Here is a 26,349-nt window from a genome sequence, read left to right as displayed (position 1 = left end):
TGTTCCATGGCTCACCCTACCAGGCCCAGATCAAGACCTCAAGTTCTGCAGTAGGCCTAGCCTGTTTTCCTAACCCTTTTGCTTTCCCTTGCCAGCTCCAAGTGCCAGAGACAGCCAGCAGGGGGCAGCGTGAAACCAAGATGCACCCATCTTATCAGGACACACTGCGGTAGATACAGGATTGGCAGGCAAGTCCTAGGTCCTGGACTTTCACTACAGGGGGCCTGGACAGTGTCCCATGGGAAAAACGAGTCGCCCAGAGCTGGCATTGCGTGGCTGGGAATCCTGCCAGCCCTGGAAAGCAACAATAGCAGGCATAGCCAAACCTCCTGCCAAGCTCTGCCAGGGCCGCTTTATGCCCAACTTCCAAATCCATTGCTGTCGGAGACCATTTTTGGAATCTCCCTCTGTGTTACATCTCATGTATTCTCCAGCCAACCTATACTGGTCAATGATATCTATTTCCTAGGCTTGAACCTTCAAGATCAGAGTTCAAATGCTGCTTTGCAGACTTTGAAAGTCTGTTTACACTGCACAGCAGATTTTCTTGTGTGCAAGTTTTACCACTTGTACATACCAAGTGTGAAGGGAGGCACGTCTATAACCACGTAGGATTTTTTTTACTACTGTTGTACTACGATGATTAAATTTATTAGTCACTTTATATGTAAGGCCCCACCCATCGCTGGAATGTGTCCTTTGCATGTTTGCCTGTGAGGAGGAAACACAGCCTTTGGCTGAAAAAGATTCCCCACCCCCGGTTTAGACAGGAAGATGAATATCTTCAAACTGTTTGGATTGATTGTAAAAAGGGTTCCTGGTTAATCAAGCCAGCAGATTTCAACATTTTCAATTATTATTTTGAATAGAAGCTCTTTCGAAAACTTCAGCAGCCTTGAGTTCTGTGTGAGAGAAAATAAGGAATAATCAAAACAAGGAAGATGATCCCTGCTGCAATTCTACATACACAACCATATTAATCTAAGGAAGTTTTTTCCTGCTTTTGGGACACTTTTTTCCTCCTCTTTAAATTTATGCAGATAAAATACCAACTTCTTCATTTGATCTTCCAAATAAATATCGTTTAGCCTCGTCATCCTGAACACAGCTAAAATTAACTTTTCAGACTTCGGACATCGTGTGTGGGTTTCAAACACTGAATCTTGCTTTTGTCGCCTTGAGAAAAGCTTACAAAATCTTAAAAATTTAAGACGACGATCACCGTGACTAACTTGCTAACTTTCATATTTTTTCACACCTGGGCGTTTACAGTATTTCCTGATAACCTTAAAATCCAACAGCATTCCCTAAATGGGAAACACTGAAAATGACTCCAGACGGGGATATAAAAAAATTCCCTACTAGCGATTTCAACGTAAACCTCCCTCCACCCAAAACAAACGGCGCCTTTCAGATGCTGGGGATTCAATTCTCCAACATTTGGCAACCTCCAGCACCCTGTGTACTATTAAAAAATAAGATAAAAATGGCCGTGTATATGAGCCTGACACTAACACGCTCTATCTATCTATCTATCTATCTATCTGTGTGGTCCGCCTGCTAAGGATCCCGTTTGATTTCTGGCGCTGCTCTCCCAGCCTTTTCCTTCCCAGCTGATCCGGCTCCCAATCCCCTCCCGCTTCCCCCATTTTAAGACCCACCCCTCAGGCCCCCACCGGGGGGGGGCACAACCCCACCCCCTTTCTAACACGCCCCGTCCAGGCCCCACGGCGCTCACTGCCCCGGCATCATGTCCCGCTCGGAGGAGGTAAACCGGCTCACGGAGAACGTCTATAGGGTGAGTGAGCGGGACACTTTCTATCCTTCTCCTCATCCCTTCCTCATTCCCTCTTTTCTCTCTCCATTCTTTCCCTTGACCCTCTCTTCTCAGCCAGCCCTCTCCCCTGTTTATTCCTCCTGTTCTTCCTTTCTCTCCCCCCCCCGCCTCTCCCTTTGGCTCCCCTTCATCTCTCTCCCCTCCACCGCTTCTCTCCCCCCCACTCTGCCCCCCTCCGTCCCTGATTTGTGTTTCCGTCCATCTTTTCCTCCGCCCCACTCCTGCCATCCACACCCCATCGCACACTAGCCCTTTCCAGCACCGCCACACACAAAAAATCCCCTTCCAACCCCCCCTTTCCCCCCTTTCTTTTTTCCTTTCTGGCTGTTCTTAACCAGCCTTTTGTTCACCTCCCAAAATCTTTTTGGAAAAACAGAGCCTCGGAAAAGGAAGGGACAGGGGAAAGGGAGGAGAGGCCAGAGGGGCAGAGTTGTTCCAACAAGCCACCCCCCAACCCCACATTTCCACAAACACACACACTTTGTGCACCCCACCCCCGCTGTCCCCCGCGCCCCCCACCCCACCTTTTGAATGCAGAGAAATGCCCTGGATTTGAAGGTAGCGCAACATTAATAATAACGTCCAGGTCTGGGAAGTTCCCCCTTCCCTCTAGTAAATGGGGGGGGGGGGGAGCCAGACAAACCCAAATTAAGATGGAGAAGTTGTGTGAACTTTTTTTAAAAAAAGTTTTGCTCAGATAACGGACCTGTTCTGTTATTTGCAGGAGAAATGTGGCCACAGACAACTTATTATTACTATTATTATTATTATTATTATTATTATTATTATTATCATCATCATCATCATCATTCGGTCCCACTGTTTTATTAGAAACTCAGCTGTGCATTTGGACATGTGGATGGAAAAAACTTGGGGGGAAGTTCGTCAATGGTAATAGAAATAGTACCGCTAATAAAGTGTTCTTGTTTTGCTCGCTTCCTTGGAAAGAGACACTTTGCTAAGGATGTGGGGCCAGATTCTGACCTGGGCTCCCTGCTTTCAATGAAATCTGTGGTTATCCGCTTTTCTGGTTAAGTTCAGATGCAGCTGGAAGCTTTTGCTCTTTCTGTGTGTTTTCTTCTCCCATATGGAAATGAAGCAAATCCCATGCCAAATCCCAGCCTCAATGTACTTGGCCAGGAGGAGGGAAAACTTAACCCTTCCCGCTCCCCTGAGATGTGTTGCCTAAACATCTTGACTCCAACTGGATGGGATATTCTCTTCTTATCCGGGGAGGAAGCACGCACATAGGCCGGGGTTCCTGTGCTTTCTTTGCTGTCTTCGCTCAGCAGAGACACATCTGACAGCTGTTAAAGCAGATGCCGAGAAGGGGCCATTGTCTCCTTGGGGCTGGGAAGGTGGGGGCAGGAGTGGCGCTGGTGTTGTCTGAAATCTGGGTCTTCAGAGCAGTTTTCCTTGGGTGTGTGGAGAACATTGTACTAACCAGTGCTGTTATTCCCTCTATCTCTGGGCTGTGAGTGTTGTTGGTTATGTAGCCAAAATGGTACCATCCATGAGCAAGAGGTATCAGCAGGCTTAGGAGAATCCCAAGGTTTGTAGGAGCATAAAATAATATTTAGGGTAGAGACCTGGAAATGAGGAGCTCCTTCCCAAAGAAACCAAATGAGGACTGAGCATGCTCAGTCAAGGCAGAATTCACGGTTGTGGAATGGAAAGCCCAAGTGGTAAGGGAGAATGAGATGGACTGCATATTCCTAACATTTTGTTGCAGTGCCCACTTATTCTAATTTTTTATTACATTTTTAGTTCACATTTCCTCAGAGGAGCTCAGGATGATGTAAGACTCTTTCCTTCATTTGATCGTCATAACAACTTGTTGAGATGAGGTTAGACTGAAAGATAGAGACTTGGCCCATGGGAATTCATGGCTGAGTAGGAGTTTGAGGCTGGATCTGCTCAGTTGATTACTCTAACCATTGCTTCAATAAGTTGTTGAAGGCATTTTTGCTTCTGCTAGGCTAAAAGATCTTATTATTAGCTTATCATGCTAATGAGGAAGACATATGAATACTGTAAATTTAGAACAGAAAATGGAAGAAAAGGCAGAATGTGATTGTGGTGTTCACCTGTATATTATTACAGGAAAGCAAAATACCCTTTTTCACATCATGCGTGAAAATGCCTTTTTGTGATGAAGCAACAGCAAAAGAATCAGGTGAGAATAAGGTGGCAGAAGAGACTATTCAGCACCTGACTACAGGAAAGGGATTTTTAATCTGTAGGTAGAAAAATAGCATCAAAAGAAGTGGGCTGGCTAACATCCTCCTCACTGTGCTAGATTTTTACTTGCAGGGAACTTTCATTTAAGGGCCAGGTGAGACATGTGCAGTTTTAAATGATTAAAAGGTAAAGGACCCCTGACAGTTAAGTCTAGTCGCAAACCACTCTGGGGTTGTGGTGTTCATCTCGCTTTACTGGCTGAGGGAGCCAACGTTTGTCTGCAGACAGTTTTTCCAGGTCATATGGCCAGCATGACTAAGCCGCTTCTGGCGAACCAGAGCAGTGCATGGAAACGCCGTTTACCTTCCCACTGGAGTGGTACCTATTTATCTACTTGCACTTTGACGTGCTTTCGAACTGCTAGGTTGGCAGGAGCTGGGACCGAGCAACGGGAGCTCACCCCATCGTGGGGATTCGAACCGCCGACCTTCTGATCGGCAAGCCCAAGGCTCAGTGGTTTAGACCACAGTGCCACCCGTTTCCCCTTTAAATAATTATAATGCCTAATTCTACCACAGGTCTAGTGTCAAGAATCAGTGGGACTGAGCACCTTCCCGAGGTCCACAGGCAAGCTTGGGTCCAACCACTAACCCTAGATGCAGACCAGACCTGATTTCCTATTTCCAGAAGGGAAAAAGTACTTGGTAGCACCAGGGCAGCTCTTTCAGGTTTGGCGCCCTCTACCACAGCCCCAAATGATAGGGGGTAGGGAGAGGTGTAGACACTCTGTGACCAAAGCTGACCCTTTTTCACCACTTATTTCTGGTGAATGTTTAGGCCAGGCCAACTCCATTCCACAAGACATCCCTTCTCCTCTCCCTCTGTCCATCATCTGCTCCCTTCATCCAGTTCCTGTCTGTCTTTCCATCCTCCCACACATTCCTGTCTGTCCAGATAATCCTCCCTCCCTCTCTCCATTCCCACCCCCCTTGGGCACTCTTGATCGGAGTCAAAACAAGATAAATAGCTTCCCGACCAGTAGCTACCAAGCATCACACATGAGTCAGGCAGAACTGTAAATTTTCCTAATGCATTCCTGTAAAAAACAAAACACAACTTACATTAAAACCAATTCCTTCATTAAAATGAAATGAATAAAATGTCACAGTCCTTATCAACAATTATGTCTCGATTCCCAAATACTGTATATGAATTGACTTTTGCATGTCAATATAACATACAAAATATAGGTCATAAGAAAATCTGTAGAGTTTTGATTGTTTTATTTTTCATGCAGAAATTATGTTAATTTTAATTTTATAGATGTGGACAACATTTTAGTAAAGTTTAGGGTTTCTGCTCACTCTTGATCAAGCTATTGTAGTGGTTAGTTTGCTAGACTGCAGTTGGGCTGTCATGGGTCACTCAGCTCTTCTGAACCCACCTCATAGGGTTGCTTTGAGAAATATAGGGATATATATGCTCAGTTGAACCCCTTAGAGGAAAACATGGATAACTAAGCTATTTGACCTAGCTACTTTCTTTATCCATTCCTAGACTTCTCATCTATCTGTGGCCTGGTTCACATGTCATAATAAGTCAAGCCATGGTTTAGCATGAGTACTCCATGGCGACGTTGCTCCTCTCTCGTTACTCAGTGTTATGCTGAGTTAAGTTGTGGTTTATCTTAGTCTGTCCTCCACATCAGGGGTTATGGTTAAGCTCTCCTGGACAAACAACAAGCCATAAAGGACAAACCTTAGTTACAGCTTGTGACTGGTCTGGGGGAAATTGAAATCACAAGCCCAGTTCCAGACAATATGCTAAGCTTAATGATGGGCTTAGGTCAGTGCAGCTTCAGAATGCCTGGGGAGGAACAAAACAACCCCGATCTACTTTCCCAGAGCCTGCAGGTTCACACTAAACCATGGTTTGTTTTGTTTTACTATGACATGTAAACCAAGTCTGTGTATTATTTCCCAGGTACCTTCTGTCATATTCAACTCCCTGCAGGCCACCGCGTATAATTCTCCCCTTCCTTGTGCCAGTTTATATATCTTCTCCCAAAGTATGTCATTTTGTGTTATTATTATTTTTTATTTGTAAGATTTTTAGACCACTTTTCTTCCTCTTTGGCAATCACTTGTAGCTTGAGTAAGATTGGCTTCCATGAATATGGTCTTAACAGTGTGTTCGTATGTGGCTGTGGAGGCCAATTCTGGATCCACATGTCCTTCCACAGTGGGGACATAAGCTTCCAGGTGGGAGTTGATCACGGTGAGGATTTGCCAAACGTGCCTTCCTCTTAGCTCGTTTCTCCCTTTCATCCTGAGTTCATGCTTCTTCAAAGTCCAAAGTTTCATTAAGTTATACAAAGTAGTTTTCCAACAGTAAGAAAAATATAGGTTAACATCAAATACAATTTAAAATCAGACCATACAGAATTCAGACTCTTCTTCACCAACTTGCCCATCAGTTTCTCTATCAAGTACATTTATTACAAATTTAATAAATAATAATAATATTAGTGTGTGTCTCTTCTAAGCACTCGTGATTCATCTTGTTTTGCAAGGAAGTCCTCTCTCCTGATAATACGGAGAGAATTATGATGCTAAGGAGACGAACCAATCACTTATGTCCTTCTAATTCCTGTGGATTTCAGCGAGGAAATGAAGCACACGCCTCAGCCTTTCTGTGGGAAGTTAGTGCCTAAACTTTGTCTGAATCATGCCAGAAGGATTTGCATTATTTGTTTTCTTCTCCCTTGTATCCAGGCGATTCTGGACCAATTCAACCCCAGTCTAAGGAATTTTGTTACTATGGGAAAGAACTATCAGAAAGCACTCTCAGGTAATGGAATGCCCCAGTCCAGCCCTTGACCTCAGGCCAGGTCAGAGTTGGTGTTCCTTAAAGGGGAAAGGTCTCTGCAGCTTTTGTGTTGAGAGTTTATGATTCAATGGTCCATCCCTCCACCCTTTGCAGGAGTTACAGTGGCCGCCAAGGGTTATTTTGATGCCTTAGTGAAACTCGGCGAGTTGGCCAGCGACAGCCAAGGATCCAAGGAGTTAGGTAGGTTTTTTGATTCGACCTGTGGCCTCCTCTGGAGGGAAGAGACTTATTTCCTACTACTGAACTCTCCCTAGAGCACTCTTGCGCGCAAATTTGTGCTTGCAAAAAGGTGTTAGCAAATTGTGACTTTGCGAGCATCATTGTAAGAGGCAGGCAGGCATAACCCCAGCAAACCCACAGCATCTAGTCTCTGTTTGGAACCACATAGTATTGGTCACTCATGTTGCTTGCAAAAGGTTTCTTGGGTGGAGCAGAACTGCAACACTGGCGTACCAGCAAACAAGTCACTGCCACTTACCAGGAGGGAGAAGGGAAGGGTGAAGCTGCAAGGAGGTCAGTGCAGTGCAGGGGCACCAGCAGAGCCACTCCTGCACCCCTTCCACTTCCCGTAATTGGCTGTGGAATATCTTCTGGGAGCCTTGAGTTGCAGCTCTGCTCCACCTGCCGAACCGCTTACAATGAGGATACCACTTGCACTTGTCTCATCATGTACACACCCCATATCTGGACTATTGGTGGTGAATAGGGCGGCATCCCATGTGTTCCTGGTGACTCCATGGAATTCTTCCCTTCAAGCATCGTGGAAACATCAAAGGATGCCGCCTCAAGAGAGCAGAGACCCCACATCTCTGCTTCTGTGCGAACCGAGACGTTGAGCCAGTTTACACATTCAGCAAAACCACTTGGTAAAATTTCCTTTGGGCTGGTCCGTTTCAGGCTGAAGGCAAGGGTTGTTGGGTGTGTTAGCATGCTTGAATCCTTCCTTAATTAAAAAAGAAATCTTGTATGTTTGTTTGAATGGCATGGCAGGGAGGAGAGTCTGGCCTCAGTTTCTCCCTGCCAACCTATTTTTCTGCATGAAGGGTTTTGTTTCGTTTCACTAGCAAGCATTCAATACCCGCCCATAAGAAGAGTCTTCTCGATTGGACCAGTGGCCCATCTAGTCCATCAACCTGTTCTCACAGTGGCCAAGCAGTTGGCCCATTGGGAAGCCCACAAGCCAGACCTGAGTGCAACAGCAACACTCTCAGTCCATCAGCACACTGTCCTTGACAGTGGAGGCCGAACATAGCCATGGTGGCCAGTAGAGCCTTATCTCCCATCAATTTGTCTAATTCTCTTTCAAAGCCATCCCGGTTGGTGTTTAGCACTGCTTCTCATAGCCTAAAACTGCACGTGCCTAAGGAGATTGTTACTGCTTGGCTCTGCTGACGGTGTAAACTAGTCTTTAAGCTTGTCGGCTGTGGGGCCTTGTGGTTTTTAGCAGTGGCTGTTTTGTACTAGTCTCCGCTGTAGATAGGGCTGCCAAGCGGCTAAAGATTTTTCTGTCAAACGATCCATCAATTACATGTAAATAACGATCCATCAATTACATGTAAATAAAACTGCGGCAGGCCCTTTCTTGAGATGTTGAAGGAAACACAAGGTACGATTTCACAAACAAAAGCTACTGCTCATTGTTAGAAGCAAAGGCAATCTTTAATATTTCCTCTTTTCAATCTCTGTTGCAACACCAGAACCAAAATAGACTCCAGCATAAACAAGGGCGCCCTTAAGTCATGGCCCGATTGATTAAAATGGGCCCCTATCATTAATCAACTCCACCATGCAGCAGAGGGAGGTAGCAAGAAAACTGTGGTTTTAGGGTGGTCTGTACCACTTCACAGGAGAGGTAGGGATGCCGGTTTTGAACACTGCCCCACGTCAACACAACTCCCTGCAAGTTATAAATTGCACATAAGGTGCAGTATGGTATAAGAGATTCTAGAGTCCTACCCATTCCTTTTCGTCCTGGTTACTATTTATTGGACAGTTTTCATGTAGCTGAGCATTCAAACATGCCATCCATACCTGCAGCCTGAAATGGTACAGCCCGCATTCTGCTGCATGTGTACCCCAGTTATAAATCTGTTGATGGTTCCTCCTGCCTTGCTGCCCTAATTGTAATGCCACCTTTAGATGGGTTTTTAAAAATGTAAAACCTCAAATATAGTTCAGACACATTTTTTTCTGTCTGTATGGTTTCAGGCCAGGTTATGCCATGGAATGGTATTCTTTGAGAGGCTGGCAGGTTTTTTCCCCTCTCACGTCTTCTGTATCTTGTGATTTTGTTGTATACCTGCTTTCTTCCCTGGCCAAACCACCTCCCTTTGTACCTCACCCTCCCTTTCACCTATCCCCTCACAGCTCGTCCCAACCTTCACCCCCATTTAAAGGATGGGGTGCCTTGCCTTCATCCATTCAGCCACATTTAACAGGGGGTGGGGTGGCTTCACAAAACAGCTTGCTGAACTCTTATGTGAAGCAGCTCTCCCCACTCGGTTAGGCGCCTGTCACCAGCACTGTTTCATGCTGGAGCTAACATGGCTGCCCCAACTACAGAGCATGACAACAGCCTTAGATTATTATGTATACAGAAGATACTGACAATGCTGTAAGCTTTTTTTGAGGGCTCCTGCAGCCAATAGGCAGGATACATATTTGCTTTTCTTTTTAAAAACATCTTCTTGTCACTTTTAGCTACTTAGGCGACAGGGCTGTGAACTGCTCCTGTGCTAGATCGCACTTTCTTTTGGAGGGGATGCTCCCATCTAGATGTGTGCTGCGTCACATTGATCTAATCTCTGTGCCATGTGTGTGAATTGCACAATGCACCCCCAAAGCAGAAGCTGCAGAGCGGCGCTTACGTTTGTGTGTATGTACCAAGTTGAAGACCTCCTTCCACAAATGCCTGCCATCAACATTTTGGTTCCAATTAAAAGCTGGTTGGAGTTCCTTGGTCAACTCCTAGGAAAGGAATTAACCCGAAAGGAGATTATCCAGGGACAGGCAGAGTCCAGGGGACAAAGGACTCTTTTCATAGACCAGGGAATGTCTGGGGTATATTAAGCCTCCAATCACCTTGACCTACAGGTGACACGTTGTTCCAAATGGCTGAGGTCCACCGTCAGATCCAAGTGCAGCTGGAAGAAACGGTGAGTATCTGTATGTGATGGGCCCATTTAGCCTGGCATCAGGCCTGCCTGGATCAGACTGATGGGCCTATTTAGACCTCTGCCCTCTTCCCCTCCTCTCCTTTGCTGCTTCCAATCAGGACCGCAGGCCCACCTATCCTGGTATCTTGTCATGTCCAAAAGCCATTCTTGGGACCTCCAATCTATGGGCGGGAGGGGGTGGTACTGGCCTTCGTCTTCCTGACTCTCACCCTCTCCTTTCCTGCTTCTCTGTCACCTGGTCCCAGCTGAAGCTTTTCCACTCGGAGCTGTTATCCCAGCTAGAACACAAACTGGAACTGGATATCAAGTATCTGATGGTGAGAGAAAGATTAATATCTGAATCCTCCTCTTCTGCCATTTCAAGTTTGTCTGTCTGTTGTCATGTGTATTCATCCGCCCATCACTTCTTGTGCAATATCTTATCCGAAGCTTAATCTTTGCTAGGGTTCAGTATCAGAATCTATCTATGCCCCGAATGTCTGAAATAATGATGAAGGAAAGTACCCCTGAGCACATGCAGAATGACTTTCCCTCACCACAGAGCCTTTCACAACAATCCTGGAATCTCCAGGTCAAATAGTGTCATAGTATGGCTTCCAGGAAGGCATGTGCCTTGCATTTGTTTTACTCATACAGTGGTGCCCTGCAAGACGAATGCCTCGCAAGACGGAAAACCCGCTAGACGAAAGGGTTTTCCATTTTTGAGCTGCTTCGCAAGACGATTTTCCCTATGGGCTTGCTTTGCAAGACGAAAACGTCTTGCGAGTGTTCCAATTTTTTTCCGCTCCCCCCCCCTTTTCTAAGCCGCTAAGCCGCTAATAGCCTTTTAGCCGCTAATCCGCTAAGCCTTTAATAGCCGCTAAGCCTTTAATAGCCGCTAAACCGCTAATAGCGCTAATCCGCTAAGCTGCTAATAGGGTTGCTTCGCAAGACAAAAAAACCGCTAGACGAGACTCACGGAACGGATTAATTTCGTCTTGCGAGGCACCACTGTAAATGAAACACTGGTTCCATCTCTGTTTATATACATTTCCATTTCTTACAGTTGGCCATTTAGGGAGGTATCTAATTTATCCACAGAGGAGAGTGCCATTGAGGCAGGAATTTATTCAGCTAAGCATGGGTTGTGATGTTTCTTTCATCTTGTCTTTATCTCACAATAATTCCCCAAGGAAGATGAGACTGAGGGATTGTCAGAGTCTATGAGAAAGCAAAGGAGACTGTGGTCAGCACTTCTTCACAGGCTTTCACTTCTCTGGAGAGCTTCTTGCTAGCCAGCGAGAAGACCCAAACGAGGCCTTGCTATTTGTGTGGAAAAGCTTGAGGGATGGGCACTCTGGGACAGGGAACTTTTAGCCCTCCAGATGTGGTTGAACTACAACTCCCATCAGCCTCATCTAGCGTTGCCATCAGTCAGGGAACTTGTGGGTGGCCACAAGTTCCCCCTCTTGCCCAAGGTGAAGACGTGTAGCTCAACTCTTAAGACTGGCTGTGAAGAAACAAGCGTCCACTGTCAGCATTGTTTCTGCCAGGTCCAAGATTCCTCTCAAGAGAGACCCAGTTTGGCCCAAGCCCAGCTGTTGTCCCTCAGGGAAACCAATAATCCATTCAGTATGTCGTATTGATTTGAGAAGGGTGTGACCTGAGGTATTTTCCATTCTGTCAACATGCATCTGTCCAGGGGTGGGGAACCTCTGGCTCAGGTTGAATGCGGCCCTCTTGGGCTCTCTGTTTGGCCCCTGGGATTCTCCCTATGCCACAACCTCTCCTCAGAGCTCTGAACTCTGACCCTGCTCCATCCCATCCTCCAGTAACTGAGACAATGCCTCTTGCTTGCCTGGATAGAGAGGGGTGAGTGTGTGTAAAAGCCTTGTGTGACTGAAACTGTAGCCTACTGTATATAGATAACAGATAAGACATCCAATGCTCTGCCCATTTTTGCCTCTGGTCCATCCCACCCTTAGCATGCGGCCCCCTGGTGCAGAAAGGTGGGCCTCAGACTGAAAAAAGATTCCCCACCCCTGATCTACTTGTACATCCGAAAGGAATAAAAGCTCAACAGCCCGTCTGTTGAGCTGCTCTGTGTATTTATATGTGGAATGAGGCTCAGAGAACCAGGAAGGATCCAATTCCTTCAAGGCTGACCTGGCTATGTACTGTCTGGTGCCCCCCTCCCTCCCCACCTCCTAGGCCACCCTGAAGAAATACCAAGGTGAGCACCGTTCCAAAGCAGAGTCAATTGAAAAGTGTCAGACGGAGCTGAAAAAACTGCGCAAGAAGTGCCAGAATAGCAAAAACCCACAGAAATACGGGGATCGCGAGGTGCAGGTAAGATTGGCAGCGGAGAAGGGAGGGATTCCATAAAGGGAAGTGCTTAAGAGAACAATGGGAATGTTGCTTGCTCCCTCTGGGAACAGTGTCACATCCTGCCAGAAGCGGATATGTGGAATTCCAGGTCAGGCTATCTGGGCAGGGGACAGAACAGCCTCATGTCTCTCTCTCTCTCTCCTCAAGCTCAGTGAGCTTATTTACAAGATATAAGAGAACAAGTGAAGCTATCTTATGCTGAGGTAGACAAATGACCTCTCTAGCCCATCTACCATCTACCTTGGCTGGAAGCAGCTGTTCAAGCAGTGGTCTTTTCCCCTGTCCTGCAGTCTAGGATGCCTGGGATTGAACCCACAACCTTGCACATCACTCACTTAAAAAAATAAAATCAATCTTGTAAATTTAAAATTTAAAGTTAGTCCATCTTGTGACATATCATATTAAAGCCCATGAAGTTCTGAAGAGAATTGTGTTTATTTAGCTTTGACTTACCTCAATTCTGGGCTGAGCTTTTAAGGTGTTTGCGTAGTCCTGCAAGGCCAAAATGGTCAATTCTCACAAACAGGATGAGATTAAAAAATTAAAATTTTAGCCTTCAGCTACATTTCATATAATAACAACAACAGCAGCAGCAGCAACGGCAGCAACAGATAGGTTACAGGAAAAAATGGTATACAACAGAACAACCTTGCTGGTATGTGTTGTGTTTCAAAATTTTGAAAATGTATAATATTGGGAAGTTCTGTTTGTGCAAACGAAAAAATATAGATCTGAATGCAAAAAGGTGTAGGAATATTGTTGTTTGGAAGTTCAGCTTTCTAAAGTTTTTCAGTGGAGCAGGTTACACTCAAGACCTGGCTACTCCATACAGATGCCATCTGGGTGCTGGGATTGGGGTCACTAAGAAGTTTATGTCTTTAAAAGGGTTTAACATTCTTTGGCTGTTTAGTGCCTGGAGAGGTAATCTCTACAGAGGGGGTACCTGGGTTGTTGACAGTAATACAAAGAGAAATGTACACAGTCTCTCCACCAGACCCGTGTATATACTGTACTTCATTGTGTGCATACCCGTAAGCGCACATACAGGCAAGTGCATACCTGTGCAAATCATACATGCCATGTGCTTTACGCATGCACACCCTGTACCCAGAGCCTTACACAAACACCCTGCTTGTTCAGAATGCATGTGCAAGTGCAGTGTGCTGCTTTTGCACACCCGCCTTCGAATGCACACTTACACAACAAACCTGAAAGGTCGGGCAAAGCTTCTCTGTGAGGAGATGGAGTCCTGTGCATGGAGAACACTGCAGAAAGGGTGCGCCCGCCTTGATTCAGATGTCACCCGTCTTCCTCGCTCTCTGACTCAATTTGGTCTGGTGCCCTGTCTCCCCTATCTACCATCCGCCACCTACCCCCATCCTGTGAATCCTAGCAGCAGCATTTGGCTCCAGAAAGGCCCCTTTTGTCAACCTTGTTGCCGCGGCAACCATTACTTCAGGATCAAGGCCTGCTCAGGCTAGAGGCCGCAAGGAGGGGGCTGGTAGGGAATGGGGTATGGAGATAACCCTTCAGCTCCTGGATCCTATAAGACTGCCCCCTGCCCCTAGCTTCCCAGGATATAAAATCAGTACAAGCCCTATGTTTCCTAAAATTAGATTAGTTGTTTCAGAGCACCTTTGCCATCCTTTTGTACTCACAATTGGGCTGAAATTGTAAGGAAGCACTGACTTCTCCCCACAATCGTCTCTCTATGCTTGCTTATGGATAGAGCTCAGATCCTAATTCACGCTGGTGGTTGTGTGAGTGTGGAATTAGGCAGAGGCAATTACTCCGCATTAATTAATCCAGAACAATGTGCCAAGGGATTCTAGAAACTGCCCCGAGGCAATGGAGATGTCCTTTGCTAGGAGAGTGAGCGGCGCAAACAAAACGGTGCCTAATGTTTTTCCCTAGTGCATGCGAACAGGAGTACATTTGAACGCTAATGTATCTGTTGATTGTAATAATATCTCTCTGCAGTTCCAGCCATGAGCCAGGGGAAAACTGCATTGGGTAAATGTCTGATATAGAATATAAAATAACAGGGTGTTTTATCTCACCCCACAGGCAACATTTCAAAGAGTAGGGAAGAAATTACCTTGAACAGGGGAGAGGGGAGGGAACAGCCCAGAGCATCAAAAGGTCAAAAAGCCAACAAGAAAGAGGCAGGAGGAAGGCGGGGATGAAACCACAAAATGATGCTTGAAGTGAAAAGAATTTTTATTATACGATGTGATACTCCCCAAACATGTTTTGACTTGTTGCATTCTTCAAGGGCACTAGGAGAGATGATAACAGCAATGCGTGAAAAGAGTACTGAGTAAAATACTTGGAAGTGTTTCCGGCTACAATCCTAAATGTGCTTGGGAGTGAGATCCGTTGAACAGTCAGACTTACTTCCAGGTGAACATGCACAGATTGTGCTGTTAAGGCTAAACTCGACATAGCACCACGCGTCCAATGAACAACCACACATTTCGTTCTGTTTTTAAAAAGTAAATAGCAGGCATGTGGGGTGTGATGGGATGGGTGTGGGAAGCCTCTTCTGCTGTGGTCTCAATTGGAAATGAGACTCCTTTGCTGCTATTTTATTATTTTAAAAAAAGAAATCATGAAATTGCTAATAGCGTGAGTGGTGTCGTGCCTGATTTGGCCCTCACTGTTGCTGGTTAAGTTTCTCTGTTTTATTACTCAGTTAAACCAAAGAGTTTAGAGACTAGAAGACATATACAGAATGTATTCAGAATTCTCCTCTACACCAGTTCCTTTTCACTTTTTTTTTTTAGAGAGAAAATGGAAGTTAAATATACCTGGCTTGGTATGATTTTGAGGCAAAGTGTTTTTTTTTATGCAAGGTTATTATCGTCAGTTTAATAATCATTGTTGACATCTCTCGCACTTGCTCCTGAAGAAGGCGACATGTCAAAACATGTTTCCACAAAGTGTAATAAGAAAACGATTTTGCTTCAAGTATGATGTTGCACGTTTCACCTCTTTCCCCTCTCCACCTTTTGACTTCCTAAAGAAATCACCTCAGTTTTAAACATCCATTTTATTGTAAGCCGCTTGAATGATTTCTGTCAAAGAGTGGTGGGATATACATTTATGAAATTAAACGAAGTGTGCTACATAATATAGGAGAGACTAAATGGTGTACAGCGCTGCTATGCAGGCCTGGCTGTGAAGCAGTTGGGCCTCAGATTACAACATGATGGTTCCTTCCCTTCTCATGGTGGTTTTTGCCTTAGTATGTGGAGATCATGAGCACCAAACAGAGCGAACTGGATCGGTTCGTGGCTGAAGGCTACAAGGCGGCCCTGACAGAGGAGAGGCGCCGGTACTCTTTTCTGGTGGACCGCCAGTGTGCAGTCTCCAAACACTTCAGCAACTATCACACTAAGGTGAGCTGCGCCCTCTCCACCACAGAAGGAGGGATTAGAAGCCCCTGTTTCACTATTCCTCTCCCCAATGTAGGCTTTAGGAGAGCGAATCAGGAAGGGCCATTTGCATTCTGTGATTCCGCGACTGCACTGCAGAATTTGGCACTGGCGCAGAATTTATCATTCTGAGCCAGGGTGATGTTGTGGTTAGAGAATATTAGAATAATAGAACTTCCAGTGCTTTGGACTGTGCCAGCCTCCCTGCCAACTTGTTTCTCTCCCAGTAAACAGCAGCCACACAGCTGTTGGAAGGTAAGGTAAATGTTGCCCCCCAAAAAAACTATGCTGTCTGCTCCTGTACAGCCAAGTCTAGGTGAAATCTGGGAATTAGAGGTGGGGAAGAGAACTCAGCACAACTTCCTGCAGTCTGGAGCCAACAGACAACCGCTAGTAGCTTAAGAGGGACGGGGTGGAAGCCGGTTGGCTAAAAGAAAGCAAAAACAAGCAACATGGACCTTCTTTTCATCCCTTTGCAGGTACGGGAGCTGCTGGCAGCCAAGTTGCCCATCTGGCAGACATCGTGCACTCAACCCACCCGCTTACCAGAGCGGGCCCTGGCCCTGGTCAAGCTCACGGCCAATAACCTCTCTGGTGGGACTCCCATACCAGCCAATGATGCCCTCCCTGGCTCCAAGGTCCTGGAAGAGCTCTCGGAGCTGGGGCCAAACCACGTGAGTCCATGGGGTGGACTGGTGAATAGGCCGCTCATCCTGGAGGCCCCAACCTCCCTCTTTACTGCCTGGATTCAAATGGCAGCTCCCAAACTACTAATGTGACACTTTAGCCAACTATGAAGAAGGACCACACTCGCCCAAAGGTTATAAGTTCTCTGTGCGGCAGGGAGGTGGGGCAATAGGATGCATTGGGGTTCACCTGTATAATGCCCTATCTGTTCTTTGCTTTCTCTCTTCCCTTCTCCCCCCACCAATCCCCCACAGCGTGCCTCAGTCCAGGAGGTGATGCCGTTACCAAATGGCGACTCACACCGTGGGCGGGGATCTCGGGACTTGGGGCACCCGCCAGTCACCGAACCCCTCACCCTCACATCAGGTCTGCCACCCACACAAACCACTCAGGCCCCGCCACAGACCAAGACCGCCGACAGCTATTCCTGCACCCTGCCAATGCCACGCAAAATGTCAATGGAGACCCGCCTGGCAACGCTAGGTAAGTGCCCCAGGTTGGTTTTGACCTGCAGCCCATCTTCCTTGTTTAGCCAGCACCGGTTCAAAACCGGGATGAATGGAATGGGACTTCCACTGTGTAATTTATGCCATCTGATCAGTCATGTTTCTGTTGAATCCTCGTCAGAACTCCAGATTGTGCAGTGTCAGGACAGAACAAATTCTGCCCATTCCCTTAAAACAACAACAATGATATTGGAGTTGCACGAGGCCACTTTTTCACCATTGCACCATTTGGGAACTGGCCAGGATGGAGGATGAGATGCAGAACTTAAAAAGAAGCCATAAAACCTTTTGAGCACTGCTTGTAAGAATTGTCGGTGACTTGTAGAAGTCAGTTGGTAGCTTGCCACACCTCCACCTGTGTGATTCATCGGCAGAGGATGTGGAGCCCTAGCAGAGTCTTCAGAGATTTCCTGCTCCCATCAGACAGCTTCTTCCAGAGTCTCCAGTTAAGGGGAAAACTCCTCTCTCATACAGTTCAAAGTAACAAAGTGTTTATTGTCTCCAGACACTAAACTATATACTGTATACAGCTCTTCCAGTCTTAGAAGTATATATACATATGTACAGAGAGAGCCACTAATACTACCGCCTTTTCCCTATCCCAATTCTGTTCCCGTCTCTCCACAGTGGAGAACAAAACCCTGCCCCGCATCAATCCTCTGTCGGTCCTGCCTCCACGTTCTGAACGGCGGAGGGTCCAGGCGATATTCTCACATGCGGCAGGAGAGAACAGCACTCTGCTCAACTTCCAAGAGGGAGACGTCATTCTTTTATTAGTGACCGAGGCACGGGATGGCTGGCATTATGGGGAAAACGAGGCAACCAAAATGTAAGCAAGATCCTCTCCCTTCTGCCCCATACAAACACAAGTGGTAGGCTTTTCCTGTTGGATGGGTGGGAATTTACCTTTACCTGTGTGAGTCCAGGTCATGTGTGCAGTTTGCAAGGACCAGGTATGAGGATTCTCTTGCAACCTCTGCAGGGGGAGGGAGAGAGGGAGGCCTGTTCAGCTTGGATAAGACCTGTAGGGCAATAGTAGCCGAAGGTCCCAGGTTCAGTCTCTGACATTTTATGGAGCAGGGGATGCGAAAGACCTCCGTCTGAGACCTTGGGGAGCTACTTCCAGCCACAGTAAGGGATACTGGACTAGAAAGATTTCCGTGGACTATACAGCCAGCAACCGCTTGACTCAGCTCCCTTGAGTGAAGGGCTGTAGCTCAGGGGCAGAGCATCTGCTCTGCATGCAGAAGGTCCCAGGTTCACGTGGGGCTGGAAGAGACCTCTGCCTGGAACCATGAGCAGCAGCTGCCAGTCAGTGTAGACAGTACTGAGCTAGATGGACCAATGGCCTGACTCAGTGTTAAGCAGCTTCCTATGTTCCCTTGGGGAACGCGGGTGGCGCTGTGGTCTAAACCACAGAACCTAGGGGTTGCTGGTCAGAAGGTTGGCAGTTCGAATCCCCGCGACGGGGTGAGCTCCCGTTGCTCGGTCCCTGCTCCTGCCCACCTAGCAGTTTGAAAGCATGTCAAGTGCAAGTAGATAAATAGGTACCGCTCTAGCGGGAAGGTAAACGGCGTTTCCGTGTGCTACTCTGGTTCGCCAGAAGCGGCTTAGTCCTGCTGGCCACATGACCCAGAAGCTGTCTGCGGACAAACGCTGGCTCCCTCGGCCAATAAAACGAGATGAGTGCCGCAACCCCAGAGTCGGTCACGACTGGACTTAATGGTCAGGGGTACCTTTACCTTTATGTTCCCTTGCATAACGGTCTGGGAGTCCTACTCAGAGTCGACTCGTTAACATGACCAATTTAGGTTCATTCATTTTAGTGGGTCTACTCTTGGTTGGATGCAACCCCAGCTAGGAGGCACTGTCCTTCAAGAACATCGCATGGCCCATTTGGTCCAGCAACCTGTTCTCACAGCAGCCATCCAGGTGCCTTCAGAAATTAGGAAGGCAGGACCTCACAGCCCTCTCCCCACTTGCAGTTCCCAGCAAGAGGCATTCAGAGGGATACTGCCTCTGGTGGTGAGGCCGTTGTGACTCCTCTGCAAAGAACACTGGCTATCAGCCTCTTGGTTTTGTGACTAAACCAAGCTCATTCCCCTTTCTTGAGAACCCTGATCATCTGGGCTGCTAGCCCCTGCTGTTTCTTAGCCCACTAGGTGATCTCCCCAAACCTCTCTGCCTTGGCTACGCCTGCTTCTGCCGCTCCTTGTGCTTAGCACTGACCCTTCTTAAGCCCCACCTCAAACGCAGAAAGAATAGGAAGCAGTTTTTGGCCCTTTCCCTTTCTGGTCTTAAATGTCTGCTTCCCATGCTTCTCCCTCCCCATTTCCCCTTTTACAGGAAAGGCTGGTTTCCTTTCTCCTACACCCGGCCCTTCCCCCCAGCCGAAGGGTCTGACAAACCGTTCAGCAGGTAAGGTGGGAGAGGGGGGCCCAGTGCCTCAGAGGGAGATTTGGCTGGTGGTGGAGGGGCGGATTGCCTTAAGGGTCTCCAGCAGCTGACCTTTGCGGGAGCTGCTCATGTTTTAATACTTGCCAGTCAGCAAGGGATTATTATTATTATTATTATTATTATTATTATTATTATTAATTTATACCCCGCCCTCCCCAGCCAAGGCTGGGCTCAGAGCGGCTTACGAGCAATAATAAAAACAAGTTGAATGATTACAACTTAAAAACAAAATTAAAATACAACATTAAAATATTGAAACATTAAAATACAGTGGTGCCTCGCAAGACGAAAAGAATTCGTTCTGTGATTCTCTTCGTCTAGCGGTTTTTTTCGTCTTGCGAAGCAAGCCCATTGACAGATTAGCAGATTAGCGCTATTAGCGGCTTTTAGCGGCTTATCGGCTGATCGGATCAGCTGATAAGCGGCTTAGCGGCTTAGAAAAAGGGGGGGGGAACCTGCAGGAACTCGCAAGACATTGTCGTCTTGCGAAGCAAGCCCATAGGAAATTCGTCTAGCGAAGCACCTCCAAAACGGAAAACTCTTTCGTCTAGCGAGTTTTCCGTCTTGCGAGGCATTCGTCTTGCGGGGCACCACTGTATTAAAATGTAGCCTCATCGCAGGAGGAGAAGGAAAAGAAAAAAGAAAGAGAGGGAGGGAATCAAACTGGCTCCAAGCCAAAGGCCAGGCGGAGCAACTCTGGCTTACAGGCCCTGTGGAAAGAAATCAGATCCTGCAGGGCCCTGGTCTCATGAGGCAGAGCGTTACACCAGGCCGGAGCCAGAGTTGAAAAGGCCCTGGCTCTGGTTGAAGCCAATCTAACTTCCTTAGGGCCCGGGACCACTAGGGTGTTGGGAATAGGGTTTCCCATCCTTGTACTGCAGTGGGCTTTGGGCTCACCTGCCTCTCCCACTGCCAGATATATGTAGGTAAAGATATAGATGGATCAAGCAGGGTGGGCTGGGTGCCCAAGCTATAGGGTTTCCTCAAAAGCACAGAGAGGGGGAAATCCTGGATCAGATCTAGGAAGCAAAAGTCATTTGGCATGAATTGGCACAAAACTTTCTCCTTTCCCTTTCCTGAGCAGCTTCCCACTTAGCAAGATGAACAGTAGCAGCACAGGAAATTTGGACCGAGCCGGCTCTCCACCCATTGGCCCCGACGGTGGCGACGGGCCACGCTTTGGGCCTTCACCGCGTGCCACTGCATCCCGCCAGCGCCCTTACAGCATGCTGAACCCAGACCTGTCGCAGGTGAGTTTGCGGGGTGGCTGTGTGTGGAGAAGGAGCTGGAGAGCGCTAGAGGGGCCCTAGCCACCTCTGTCCTCTTAACGTGTATGTGCTGCCACCCAGTGGTCAAAGGCCACTAAGCAACAGTTCTTAGCAGAAACAATTCAAAATTCAAGTTGCAAATTCTGCAGTGCAAAGTTTTTACAGTTTTGTGGCTTGGTCTGCTGCTCTGGGGTCTAGATCTCTGAGTCTATGGGCCTTTTGCCTAAACTGAAAGGATTCTCTGAATGCAATTCTTTCTCGTTTTGCTTCCCAGCTAGCAAATGAATTTGGCAGTCCAAGCGGCTCCCCGTCAAGGTAAGAAACCCTCCTGTGGCTTCCACAGCTGTCTTTTTTCCTGTGAGACATCCAGTGCCCCAATTCTGATATAATTTTGCATATAGTGCCTTAAGAGTCCCAGAGGGCACAGGGCACCATGACCAAAAGCTTCTGGGGTGCCTTGTGATTCAGGCCTAGTTGATGCATTCAGGAGAGTGAAGTGGTAGAATGGATTCCCTTCTCCCAGTTACAGGTGGGAAAACTGCCGCTTTTCAATGCTCCTGTACATTTAAAAATAAATAAATCATGCAAACAGGAAACTATCACTGTGGACAAAAGGCCAGGCTAGAGCCTTTGTCCCTGAAATGTGAGTCTTATATTTGCAAAGTGAGCTTCTTTGTTTTAAAATGGAAGAGCATTAAAAAGTGTTGTTTCCCCATCCATTGTCTGTTCTCTGTATTCTGCATTGTCACCTCATTTGCTGCCATATTGAGCTAACCCCTAGGAGACGCTTAATCTCAAGGTTGTGGGTTTGAGCTCCAGGCTGAGTGAAAGGTTTCTGCATTGAGGTGACCCTCGTGGTCACTTCCAGTTCTACAGTTCTGTGGTTCTGAGAGTCATAACTCCCTACCCAGAGCTTCAGAAAGCATCCTTCATGATCTGGTGCTTCCTTCCTGCCACGGTGACACTTCTCCTTCTCTGACTTACCCTTTCCCACCGCAGGACCAACCCATTTGCTCACATCAAGCTGAAGCGTACGGTGACCAACGACCGCTCCGCTCCGCTTATCCAGTGAGAGGTGTGGCGATTGGTGGAGCCAGATCGCGGTACCCACTTCCTCTTTTGACCCCACCGTGTGGCCTTTCCTACCTAACAAAGCATTCCTGGCTTGGAGTCGGCGCCACAGGCCAGGCCGGGCCTGCCTCCTCCTCACCCTCTCTAGTTGCCAATGAGAGTACTGGGCACGGACTGTTGTATGTTGCGCTCGGTGGCAGCGATTTCCTGCAGGGGACACAAGCCAACAGCAGAAGGACAGAGAACAGGACAGAAGAAGGCATGGTGTAATGGTTGGAGGAACAGAGGCAGAAGAAAGATCGAGGATGTGGGACTGGAGGTCAGATGGAAGGAGAAGAAAACTAGGGTGGGATAGAGGAGGACTCGGAGCCACTTCTCACATTGCAAAATTTATTTAAGGAAGGCAGGTCACTAGATCTGGGCATGTGGATGCAATTAATGTTCCTTAGAACTCAGTGGCAAAGTTCCCTTTTTTTAAAAAAAAACAAAAAACTTGTATCCAAGTTGCACCCCCATACTTTGAAGTAAAGCCCCATCATTTCAGTGGTATGTATTCCTAAGTAAGGCGTTTGAGACCAGATTGAAAGTGAGGCATGGTTAAATCTCATTAGAAGCAGTGGGATTTAAGAATTCCTGACTTCCTTGAGCCTCACTTTCTCTGGAATTTGTGTGGGTTCAGCTGTCCAGGTGGCTCCCTTGATGGCTGCAGTTGTGATAGCCTGGTCCTTCAAAATGTTAGCCCCTTAAACATCACGTAAGGGATATATCCCTTGTGGTTAAAAAGGCTACCTATGGTGAGCTCCTCCCACAGAGGGACCACTAGCAGGAAGTTCCCCGGGTCTACCCCTGCAGTATAGAATTTAGAGATTTCAGGACTGAGAAGGGGAGAATAGTTTGGGAGAGAGAAGAAATGGGTGATCATTACAAACGGAATTTGGGAAAGGCTGAATTCAAGGCTGATTCTCACTTTCAACATACAACTTACACCAGTTACGCAACATGTGGTTATACATCACTTGGCAGCTGAATGTGTGAACTGACTCCATTGAAAAGCATTGAATTGGAAGTGATGTGAAAGTTGTTTCTGCAATATATTAGGTATGCGTTGGCCTACTAATACATATGAATTCCTGCCTTCTTCAAGCAGTAAACGTACCCACTTGTAGCAGCCCTTGGCTACTTGAGGGTAAATATATGAGCAGTCTCCACTGGAGTGTCAATAACTACAGACCCTATAAAAACTCTGTTGGCATTTGATCTACAGTGGCTGTTTGAAACTTGCCATTACTGAGTGATGGTATGCATGTGACAACTAGCCCATCATTATAATCTGTGCAGGGCAATGTGGTGTGTTAAAGAGGAACTGGGTTTCCTGGGTTTTCAGGAAGTGCAGTGGTTGCTGAGCTATTCTCCGTGGGCGGCTGGGTAGTCCACAGACCTCACTGAAGTGGTTCACACGGCTAGTGAGATTTGACTGCTCTTCAACCAGAAGTTGCAATACTTTCACAGAACAACAACGCCTGCCATCTCCCCAATACCCCTTCATGAAACATTGGGCCACCAGTTTTCCTCACGTGTTCACTGTGTAATTTATATTGATTTGCGTAGCAGATTTAACCATAACATCACCACACTAGGATATATGGCCATCTGTGAGAATAGATTTTGTCGTCCCCCCAACATTTTGGGGGAACCAGTAATGTAATAAGATGTAGATGTAGATAGAAAACTCAGGAGTCAGGACTCCTTAGTTTTTTGGGAGAGGTAGCCAATTAGAGAAAGGCATCTGGGAAATGTTAAAATAATTGAAGATGTTTCTTAACTTCAGTTGCTGGGAGAACAAAACAATCTGCAGCAATATACATGTCTTGGGGAACCAAAATGCAGGCATTTTGGTCAAAGCCCAAGCTGGCTAATTCAGCTGCAAACATTTTGTCTGAAGCAGTTATTTCTCTTTTGAGAAAAGGGCATGTTGTCCCATTTCCTAGGCGGTGCCCCCACACCAGCAAGCCACTCGTTTTAAGGACTGGCATGCTGCCCCCTGTGGGCACAGATGTGCCATTGCAGACTCCCTGTCCTGGCCACTTTGTGCTAGTCCTTGACCTTGTCTCCATCTCCCCCAGTTTCTGGAAATGTCCATGGCCCATCCCTCTTTCAGACCCGGGATAAGCAATCACGAAAGCAATATGCAAGGTAGTTACCTCTGTTGATGTTCACAACTCCATAGCAAAACAATGGCCTTTGCCACAGGGGCCAGGAAGGGTTGAAAGAACCACGACCCTTTGGAAATGTGGCCAGAGCTTGTCAACGCAGGAGATAAAATGTTTCAGCTGTGTAAATGGGTTCTGTGTGGGGTGGCAAGGACCCCTCCTCAGCCATTCTGTCGCATCCCTTTGTTTTCTTTATAATATTGGTTGTCCTTGGATGTTGATTTCCATCCAAGGTGGGTGCAACTGGCAGCATTAAAGCTTACAGTGTATGGTTAAAATTGCAAGGTCAGCAAAATGAGCTACAGAGAAGTAGCTGCCCATCTGTGTGATACATGTTCAAAAATTGGCGTATAAGACCAGTGTTTGGTTCGGATAGGGTTAGGGAAATGGCATATGCATTGGATAAGGCCAAACTGTATCCACGAGAACGTGGCTTCAGGTGCTGAACAGAAGGGTGTGAAGAAGGCTAACTGGTTTTGTGCCTTCTTTTTATGTTTCTGGCGTGTCATCCAAAACTGAAACTTGCTCATCTCCTCTGCTATGAGATGAGCGCTCGCCAGATGCTGGGGAAGTCCACAGGTGCAAGGCTGCAGTTCCTCCTTGGCACCAGAAGTGTGAAAAGTGAATGTGTGTCCCCTCTGCCCTCCATTTCCATGTAATGTCTGAAGCTGCTCTCCTTGACAGAGGTTCCCAGTAGGATAGCTGTCACCAGTTTGCCAGGACAACTACTTCTTGTACTATGGACAACCAAATACTGAATGCTTTTTGGGGGTGGGGGGGGGAGAGGAATCAAATGTGGGGTTTTGGTGTGGCTATGTGATTGCAAATGTCCTTTATGAAATAACCAGCTGCAGAATTTTCTGTAGCAGATTGTTGATCGCAGAATGTGATACATTATCTAAAACCTGTGCAGCTGGGAAGTGTGCCTTATTAACAGCAAATGCCTAATTTCACCCTACTCACAGCCATGGGCTTAGCCAGGATTTATGTTAGGGGTGGCAGGCTTTATGTTGGGGGGCAGAACCCCCTCCACTAGAGAGAAATGACCCCAATCCCCACGTTGGTTTTATGTATGCGTGTTTCTTGTTCTGCATGTTTCTGTAGAGTCAGTTCTGGGGGGGTTGGCATTCTGGATATTTCTACTTGGAAAGCCTGTAGTGTGAATTCAGATTGCAGAATTTCATACCTGAGATCAACGTTTTCAAATTCTGAGCATGGAAATGATGTGGAAGTTTTTATTTGGGGACATTCTGCTTTGAAGGAATGACAGAGATGGCAGCATTTGATTTGCAGGAGCACTCATTGTAACACACTCAAACAAAATCAGAGTTCTGGTGTTTGCTTTTAGAGGGGAAAGCAAATTGGATTCCATTCCAGCTTATGTGTGCTCTGTGGCCCCCAAGTGGAAAGAATCCATCCTGTCCCACTGCTTTGTTCGGTTGACATATTTCCAAGGGCAAAAATGGGTCAGTGCTGGTGACTAAGTTACAAGGTGGTGGCTTACCTTGATGTGCGTGTAACAGCTGAGTAAACTGGATTTTTTTTTTGTCCTAAGTGGTGGGAAAAGAGGGAGTCTTCTTGCTGCATCTGCATCAGATCAGAAATCTAGGGAAGCATTGGATAGTAAAATTCTCCTCCCTTCTTGGTAGGATAATTTAATACAAGGCCATTAGTTCAGCAAGTGTACCTCACAGCAAGTTACCCATCAATAAATAGCTTTCTCTTTTTATTTAATGAGCCTGTGTTGGTGTACGCACACATGCACTCTAAATATGTACACGTGTACATAGCTGGGTGCTTGGTGTGGCCCTGAACAAAGTGTGGAAAGGATATGATGTGTTCATTTTGGGGGTATCAGTCTTGTATGTGTGTGTGTATAAGAAGCATCATTGCATAGGGACACATGAGGTGTGCAGCTATCCGTGGCTGTGTGGGGGAGTCTCTCATTAGCTATGTATATATCTCCGTGTTGATACTTCCTAATTCTAATATTAATAAAGTTTAATATAAACCTACTCCTGCTCCGGTTTTCTCATTCTCTGGACACCAAATCTCACAGTGGGCCGGTCAAGGTATGCATGGGTAGCAGGGGGAAACTGTGAAAAGCACAATTCATTAATGGGAATTTTAGATTGTTCCATTTCTAGCAGGTATGTGCTAAATGCAATGCATAAATGAAGAAAATAATTTTGCATTTGCTCACTTAGGAAATTGTGTTTTTATCTATTCCGTCTGGCAGTAGCTCTTCAGGGTCTTGGGCAAG

At 46.8% G+C, this 26,349-nt stretch overlaps 1 protein-coding gene across 3 annotated transcripts; it reads left to right on the top strand.

Annotated features, from left to right (window-relative positions):
• The first annotated feature begins 1,671 nt into the window (after nucleotides 1-1,671).
• Nucleotides 1,672-26,101, top strand: LOC310691943 (BAR/IMD domain-containing adapter protein 2-like). Of its 3 annotated transcripts, XM_083472232.1 has the most exons (14): nucleotides 1,672-1,798; nucleotides 6,793-6,868; nucleotides 7,001-7,087; nucleotides 10,001-10,062; nucleotides 10,329-10,400; nucleotides 12,274-12,411; nucleotides 15,699-15,851; nucleotides 16,367-16,561; nucleotides 16,829-17,057; nucleotides 17,708-17,909; nucleotides 19,427-19,498; nucleotides 20,622-20,787; nucleotides 21,080-21,120; nucleotides 21,805-26,101. In XM_083472232.1, the coding sequence occupies exons 1-14, from the start codon at nucleotides 1,751-1,753 to the stop codon at nucleotides 21,875-21,877; spliced, it is 1,614 nt and encodes a 537-aa protein (XP_083328358.1). In that variant the 5' UTR covers nucleotides 1,672-1,750; the 3' UTR covers nucleotides 21,878-26,101. The 3 variants fall into 3 exon arrangements, with proteins under 3 accessions (XP_083328358.1, XP_083328359.1, XP_083328360.1); XM_083472233.1 differs by lacking the exons at nucleotides 6,793-6,868; nucleotides 7,001-7,087 and having other exon boundaries at nucleotides 1,722-1,798; XM_083472234.1 differs by lacking the exons at nucleotides 1,672-1,798; nucleotides 6,793-6,868; nucleotides 7,001-7,087 and adding an exon at nucleotides 7,255-8,223.
• Nucleotides 26,102-26,349: the final 248 nt, after the last annotated feature.

This window comes from Podarcis liolepis (genome assembly GCF_965112155.1).
Source record: "Podarcis liolepis genome assembly, chromosome: 13".
Lineage (NCBI taxonomy): Eukaryota > Metazoa > Chordata > Lepidosauria > Squamata > Lacertidae > Podarcis > Podarcis liolepis.
Note: the sequence above shows the minus strand (reverse complement) of the source record. Positions and strands in the feature narration are given on the sequence as shown.